This window comes from Conger conger, chromosome 1, assembly GCF_963514075.1.
Source record: "Conger conger chromosome 1, fConCon1.1, whole genome shotgun sequence".
In the NCBI taxonomy this organism is placed as follows: Eukaryota; Metazoa; Chordata; class Actinopteri; order Anguilliformes; family Congridae; genus Conger; species Conger conger.
In genome coordinates this window covers 16,683,397-16,691,799 of record NC_083760.1, presented here as the reverse complement: position 1 = coordinate 16,691,799, position 8,403 = coordinate 16,683,397, and the positions used below count along the sequence as shown (strand labels likewise).

The following is an 8,403-nucleotide window of genomic DNA, read 5'->3' as shown; positions in this document are numbered from 1 at the left end:
CACCCCCAAGTACTACAGTCCACGACGTGTATATTTCAAGTAAAGTAGCTAGTGGTGCATCTGGTAATCTCTACAGTCAAAAATAATAAATACACTTTAAGTATTTCAAATTCGCTACAAAAACTAAATAAATCCAATGGAATTAAATCCCAATAATTTACTACAATTTACTAGTATGTCCTCTCAGCAAAACTATGTAAATTCATGGTGTATTAGTCTATGATAAATTATCAGTATTATTGCATTATGTTGTTTCAAAATAAATAGGCAACGACATTTCTACGCTTCGTCTAAGAAAGTAGCTAAATCGAATTAGTTAAAATATATTTTCATTAAACAATAGATGTAAGTTTCAGCAAATATTCTGTTGCTTGCATATGTGTACATTTACCGCGATAAGCGACAAGTATGATGTTTGAGTTTAGAGTTGAGTCCGCTTGATGATCCGCAGAACACTAACTTACTGCAAACGGTTAACAGAATGTTACTTTCCGTCCCAAATCCTCGTCTGCCATAAGCCACACAGATAGGATGACGTCAGCATCGAAACATTGAACTAAACTGGCCATTTTCACATGCGTATTGCTCCACCAACAGGAGTGCATAGTCTTGTTGAGACGTTTCATAACAATAACTTAGAAACAACATCGTTGAGACAGCAGTTTTTGTGTGATATCTTTTTTTATTATTCATTTAACCAATCCCTTTGTTCACGGTCTTGTCAAGACTGATAGCTACTAGTTAGCTAGCTATCGCCGCGCTAAAGAACCCTGAACTAGCATGTCCGTGAAACCCAGCGAGGACCAAGGTTCGGAGGGGAGGTGGTTTGAAGAGGATTTTGAGAAGATAGACCGCTTTGGAAGTACCGTGCCACGGTTCGACCAGCGACGAGATGAATTGCAGCCAGAAAACTGGGAGGATGAGAGCCCAGAACAGAAACAAAGCCTCTATGAGCCGGAGAGCAATCGGCAACGGCCCTCCGTTGCCATGGAAACTGCATCTACAGGTAAAGCAGACTAGCTAAGCGAACACAATCAGAATGCGATGGCCAGAGGAATATGTGTAAACGTTACTAGCCAACATTAAAGTATACGATCAACGTATGTCGGTCCTTAGCTAACGCGAGCTTGCTCTTCAGTGTGCACGGCCATCATGCAAGCTATCGTAGACGTGCGTGCTTCCTGAAATTGAACAAACTTTGCTAGCTAGCTAACTTAGCTTGGATAGCTTGCTTGGTGCTGTCCGATAAGCAGGACTTTGGTGTGTATCACACAGAGTTATACCTTTTTACGAATGTCAGCTAGGCTATGCAGCAGAGCATTATACAGCTTTATTTGTTTAACGACACGGTTTAGCCAACTCTATAGACAGCATGAAAGAGGAAACGTACTATTAGAGCTCATCATTGCTCGAGTTAAAACAGTTAGCGTTTAATTATCTAACATTAGCTAACAGTTCGCTTGGGAGTTAAACTCGAGTAAGTTAACTTAACGTGTGGCTAGTAAAATTATGCTCTGATCACATGTTGTGCCAAGTTAATAGAGCTAGGTAAATATTTCCAGTGCATTGAACATATAAGGTAAGGTTTACTAACTATAGCTAAAAAAGAAAGTTAAGTTAAGCAATCCATAAATAACGCAGCGTTCTGCTGTGACTACATTAAAATAGGGTACCGGGTTTGTATTGATAAATGTCTGGAATGTCTAAGACCTCTACAAGGGACGTTGGTTTTAGAGTGCATTAGTTTAATTATTTATTCGTCTATTTATCCTCTTTTAGTCGAACCGCCGTAAAAAGAAGACAGAACCGTAAATATGTTTTGCCCGAGTCTTTATTTCGTGTCACGTTATGTATAATTATATAACTTTCATTTGGCCGTATCGTCGCTGCCATTTTTTTTAACCCAAGGATGTGCCTTTGCATCACTCATCAGCTACAGTTGTATGTATACAACTGAAAAAAATCCAAACAGAAATGTTGAAGTTTACATAAGTGGGTCACAGCAATCCCCCGTCTTTTGAGCGAGGTTGAGTGCAGAGGGGGATGGGGCTTCTGATGCTCAGTGGGTCCAAGGACACAGGGCATGTGGAATATCCGCAGTCGACAATGGTATTGGTCATCACATACATTCACAGCCAACCTTAAACCATTTATATAGTGGGGCATGCAAACTCTTTCAACAAAGTAGCCTCACAATATAAGTGATCTGTGTGTAGAGGTTTCAAAGTTAGAATAGAAAATTTCACAGAACAAAAATGGCAAATATTTTTTATTAAACTTGTCTAAAAACAAAGACTGGGAAAAGCAGAATTAACACAATTGTGGATGTGGTCATTTAAATAAATCTGGGGATGACATGCCAAAGTAGGTTTATGTTAAATTTTCTCATGGAGGTTTTTTGCAGCTATATTTAAAGAATGAAGGAAAAAAATCCAGCTTTACTATTCAGAATTGAACATTCTCACCAAGTACGGACTACTGTATTTCTACAATCTGCATGGATTTTTTTTATTTTTTAAGTTACTGTAAACACTCTAGATGCACCATCTGGCATGGAAATAGCTTTTTTCATTGCACAGATTTGAGCATAGATGTGCAGTAAGCCTTTAAACAAGCAACTAATATTTTTGAACATTGATTATTATGCACTCATCATTGAAAAGTGCTGACTGAAGCTACGAAGGCAGTGAAACACAAGGAACCTGTGAGAACACGTTTAATATAGGCTTTCCTACTCTGCTGATGCTCTAAATTAAGCTTGCTGTTCATTTTTTCTGGGAACAGAAGGGAGGCTAGGCAAATGCAATTATAAAGGTTAATTATCCAGACAGTTCTGTTAAGTATGTGTCCCTGTGTGTGGATGCAAGTGTTCCCTACAGTTCAGATCTATAAATTGCTGCAGGGCAATTAGTAAACTGTAGCTCTGAAAGTCTTTAAAAGTGCTTATGTTGGAATGCCACTGTGAAGGTATATGTGTCTTTTTGCATGTTTTATTTCAAATCCAGTATTTCCTGCAAAACAGAGATCGTCCATGAGTGCCTTTCACCGCTTACAGAGTGCCACCAATGCCATAAATGCGCATTTGTGTCGAATTACCGGATCCATCTTTCATTTGGCTGCTGTATCTGAGGGCTGTGTTTGCTGCCCAGTGTGTTTTGGCCTCTTGCCTTGTGTGACAGTCCAGTGCAAGCCAGGTGTTCATCAGCCCGTGCCAGTGCAGCTCTGGGTCTGGTCCATGACTGCTTGGTCAGTGAAAACCTTCATTTCAACGGCTCATTCCTGTGGTGTGGAGCAGGAGTTTGGCTAAACTTGCAGCCTATGCCTACATGTTTCATGAAGTTGCCAGTGGTAGCTGATTGCAGGACATGTTTAGAATGTAACGTCTTTGTTTTAAAAAAAAATCTATTAGTTTGTCACTGAGGAGGAAAATTTGCCTTGCAGGTTCACCACACGCAAAGTAGTACAATGTCCAAAGCACGATGCAACAATACAAATGCATGCATTCCTAAAGTACCAGGCAGAGCAGAACTAGAGAACTAGAACACTACAGATCAGGTCAAGTACTAACTGCTAATGCACCAGCCCATTAGCAACAAATCAGGAAAAAGTGAGTTCAATAATAAGAGCAAACTGAGAGGCTCTTATTTAGAACATAATTTGATGATATATTTGACGTTGCTGTTTATTGAGGTATAGGATCTGGGTTTGGTTATAGGATCTGGGTTTGTTTTTTTGGACCTGCTCTTCTTTGGCTTGGTATACAAAAATACGGTCTTGAAAGTGCCTTCAATTCTCCGTACAGTGTCTGCCCTTGGTCAAGCAATATGCTGAGGGCTTTTTGAAGGACGATGTTTACTCGACAGTGTTTGATGGCCATTCATGACCAGGTTTTACTCTGGCTGTCCTGCAGTGTCAGCACTGAGAGCTGTGTAAATGGCATCCATGTCAGTCATAGAACCAGGCAAATCCATATCCCTGGAGCACGCACATTTCACCCCTGGAAAGATCAATGCTGCTTGCCTAAAATAACTCTCAGTAAGTAACTTCAGTCACATGCAGAATGAAGCACAGGTTTCCTGACTGAGTTGTGAAGTAGGCTGAAAGTATGCATGTTATCACAATCAGTCAGAGTGCTGTTAACAAACTTTACTGTTGGAACATTATTGCAGTTCCTGTGCATTCAATGCATTAGAATATTGCCTTTTTTGTTAGGCTGTACTGTATATTATTTGCCCACTAATCAAATTTTAATGGGTTACTTCTGAAACTCTTGTCAATATAGTAAGATCCTGTCCATTAACTGGATGCCTTAAATGGTCATAAAATTGGAATGAAAATAAAATTGTACTCTGACTTCTTATTGATTGTCTTATGTTTCCCATCTGCCTAATATCCTTTTGGTTGCAATTATGCAAAATTTTGAATATGTATTATATTTCCTAATTAGGTTTGGCAGTGTGGATCAGATGGCCATATGGCCTGTGAAGAGATTTTATTGCGATGGCAGTGTGTAGACTGGATAGCTACAAATACGCAATATATCCAGACAAGGGTCCAGTGTACACAGACCGAGCAACACTTACTGTAGGCTTATAAACCTTCCATTAACAACACTGTCAACACTGTCAATCTCACGCCCACGTTTACTCTGCTGTGTTAACAGCAGGAGGTTTTCAAATGCAAATGGACAGCACACACTCAGTGCAGGGTCTGAAGGCAAGCGGGAGATTTACAGGGGAAAGTATGTCCTTTATGGCTGTGTGCTGGGATTTACCTGTGGGTTGATGCCCACACAGCACATCCTGTAGCGCAGCGTTACACAACTGTCCAACACTAAATATACTTCAGCTGTCTGTGCACATGGATCACCTGTTTCAGAAGTCAAGCTAAAAATGCAGACATTGGAAATGGGAAATAAGCCAAATTGCACACAGGCACTATGAGCTGATAATGAGTACTTAGCGGGTGGGATAGGAAGAGCTCAACCAGAAAAGGAGGTGAATTGTTGCCATATTTGAGGCAGAAATAGAGGAATAATCGTGTCCATCCAGTGTGTAAAAGTAAATCAGTTTCTTGGCACTGTCATCATTGCCTGTGTGTCCATCTTGGAAATTAAGTAGGCTACTTCTATGTTGCTGTTATACAATTATGTTGTCTGGTGGATAAAAGAGATAATTATCCTTGATGTTCAGTTACTACATATTCCCAACCACCAACTGCTGCTAAGTAAGGCAGTAGCCTAACTGCTGCAACTGAAACTGCTCACAAACTCGTTGAAATGTACATGCTGTTTGGGAGATGCGATGTATCTGTTGCTCATTAAGTAAACATCGATGCGCTGTGTACCGTAGCATGCAGTGGGAACGGACGCTATTTTCTGCAGTCATCCTTCGGAATGTAAGCGTACAGCTCCCGAGCGGCGCGCTTGCCTGCGGGGAGCCGTCGGCGGCTCCACTGTGGTACCGCGCGCCTGGAATCTCCCGAGTGCGAAACTCCCCCCTCCCCCATCTGTTTTTCCACTGCGGCTGTGCGACTGGTGGCCGCGTGCGGGCTTTGCGAGGCGTGAGCTGGAAGCAGCGCAGGTAATCCCAGCACACCTGTCCCTGCAGATAACCCTGCAAGCGACTATGCTCTGCAGCAGCTTGGACCACGCTACACCCGCGAGTCTGCTTACCCAGCGAGCCCCGCCGGCTATTTTTAGCGCAGAGAGACGGGGTTTGCCGTTCACCTGGAGCGCTGCGAAAGCCTGCTTGCTTGCAATTCATTTGCGGTCCTTCTGAAATATTCATGAGCTAGCGTTTGAAATTCCTCCGTTGGCTTTTTTTTCTTTCTTCTGTAAGCTATTTCCTCCCTGTCGTTTTGATCCTTGAGCTGGCAAGCAAAGTAGCCTTGTACATTAGATGGGGAAATCTATTTTAAGGTTTGAAAATATGGCTGGCTTATTGTACAATATTTTTATTTAACCTTATTTATTATATCTAGTATTCACTTAAAAATTGTAGACATATAAATGGCAATGGATGAGAAGTTTCCCTAATGGAGAAAACATGGGTTTCCGAAGTGAAACAAAATGGAAGAATCCAACTGCCTGACTTCTGGAGTCCTGATATCCTCTAAAAAGGAGACAAACCCTGGGCTCTCTGGTGCTCTCTTACCATCCTGTAGCGCGTCTGAATTGCCTGGACTGGTGCAGTGCATCTTCTTGGATGGCCCTCTCTCTGCCTTGGGCCTGAGCTGTAATCCGTACAGTATTTGTGTGCTCTTCGTGCCTCGAGGCTGAGGGCTGCTCATTGCCTGCGAATCAATACTCCGCTTAGTCTTGCACTCATCCACTCTTCCATTCATCCGTTTGCCTGTTGGTTATTCATGGGTGCCAGCTTTTGAGTTCCTCTCAACGAGGAAATGCGAAACAATGGGCCTAGGGTTCTGAGGTTGGACTCGGGTCAAGGCAGTCACTCCACGCTTACACCATCTCTCACTTTGAATCGCTCAATATTCAACACTGCGGGCAGGGAAATGACTAGTTAATATACTTAACACCAATAATACAGTAAAGAAAGCCTATCCTTTCTCATTATGAGAAGTGAAAAGGGTTGTTTTTTATGGAGTGTGTGTCAGGCCAACTGTGGTCAATTTGAAAGCAAGCCAGTCGACTTTGAAAAAAGGGCTAGTTTTGGAATGTGTGGCCTTTGAATCTCTTGCCAGTCCAGTCATAATGTGATTACTCCACCTGAATGTAGGCTGAAAAAACACAATCGTCCTATAGACTTCCAGAGACCTTGATGACTGTACTGGTCTATACACTCAGTGAGCACTTTATTAGGTAGACCTGTACACCAGCTTGTTAATGCAAATATTTAATCAGCCAATCATGTGGCAGCAACTACATGCATAAAAGCATGCAGAGGTGGTCAAGAGGTTCATCTGTTTTTCAGACCAAATGCCAGAATGGAGAAGAAGTGTGATCAAAGTGACTTTGACCATGGAATGATTGTAGGTGCCAGACAGGGATGTTTGAATATCTCAGAAACTGCTGATATCCTGGGATTTTCCCGTATGACAGTCTCTAAAGTTTGCAGAGAATGGTGCGAAAAACATCCAGTGAGCAGCAGTTTTTCAGGCAGAAACGTGTTGTTAATGAGAGAGGTCAGAGGAGAAGGGCTAGACTGGTTGAAGCTGACAGGAAGGTGACATTAACACAAATAACCACACATTACAACAGTGGTATGCAGAAGAGCATCTCTGAACACACAATGTGTCAAACCTCTAAGGGGATAGGCTACAGCGTCAGAAGCCTCTAATAAATACCTAATAAAGTACTCACTGAGTGTATTATTTAATAATGATTTGTCTGTTGCAGAACAGTCACTTGTTAAGTTGATTGAAAGACATTCTGTGTACTGTACTATTAATATTTATTATTGTCATTTATTATTTGGCCTTTATTATTGTAAATATCAAAACAAGTCTAATTTTCTTTAGTGCAAAAAGTGTGCATAACAAAGGCTTTTAAACAGCTTGTGCAGCAGTGTGGACATTTTACATTTATTTTATATTTACATTAATTTGCACTGGGAATTATGCTAATTTGCTTAGTTGTCTTTGATCAGAATACCTAGGGATATAGACAATTTCGCATAGAAATAAAGTGCTTTATGAATTGCTTATTAGATTCACATCTCACAATAATGAGAATATTTGCATATGTTTTCTCTTCATACAGGTTTACAGTATTTTACACTGGTCAGTTTTGACATGTGCATTTTTTAGTCACTAATTCAGGCAGTAATTCAGTCAGAGTATCTGTGAAATGTGGAATACAACACAACAAATACACTTCTGCAAGTCGGTTTGAAACGATTCCTACTGTGTACTGCAAGATTAATGAGAAAGTTTAATCAAAGGGTAGAAGATACATCTCATTGATTTTGTTGAGCTGAAAATGATCAAAATTACTGTGCACTTTGCAAGGAAATCTCCATGGAAATGAGAGCCCCCCACGAGCAGGAACACTAATAACGTTAATCCTTGGATCTCATCAACGGAGAATGCCTTCACTGTTTTGAGAATCCCCAGTAAATAACAGGTGTACATGTTTAACGTAGAGGAGGGCTTTAATACCCACATCCCCGTGAAGCTGCTTCCATTACTGGGTGTTTCCTCTATCAAGTACATGCAGGCTAATTCTTATAGTGTGGAACATTCCTTTGGCTGTTTTCCCAGCCCACAGTGCGTTAGCCTGACCTTGTAGAGACTCCTCTGGAGCATGCTACATGGAGGCGGCTCTGTTATTAATGACCGAAGGCCACGTGTGCCGCGTGAATATAAATCCATGCCATTGCAGACCTGGAGAGCCATTCCCAGCAGGTAAGGGAAGGGACTTGGGTACTGGCAGTACTGTGT

At 41.4% G+C, this 8,403-nt stretch overlaps 1 protein-coding gene across 1 annotated transcript in view; it reads left to right on the top strand.

The window, feature by feature from the left end:
* Positions 1 to 540: 540 nt before the first annotated feature.
* rtn1a (reticulon 1a) overlaps positions 541 to 8,403 on the top strand; it is a 54,222-nt gene continuing 46,359 nt past the window's right edge. Inside the window, exon 1 of the mRNA XM_061239033.1 lies at positions 541 to 1,006. Coding sequence (XP_061095017.1) covers positions 781 to 1,006 — 226 coding nt within the window. The 5' untranslated portion in view covers positions 541 to 780. The remainder of the gene's footprint in view (positions 1,007 to 8,403) is intronic.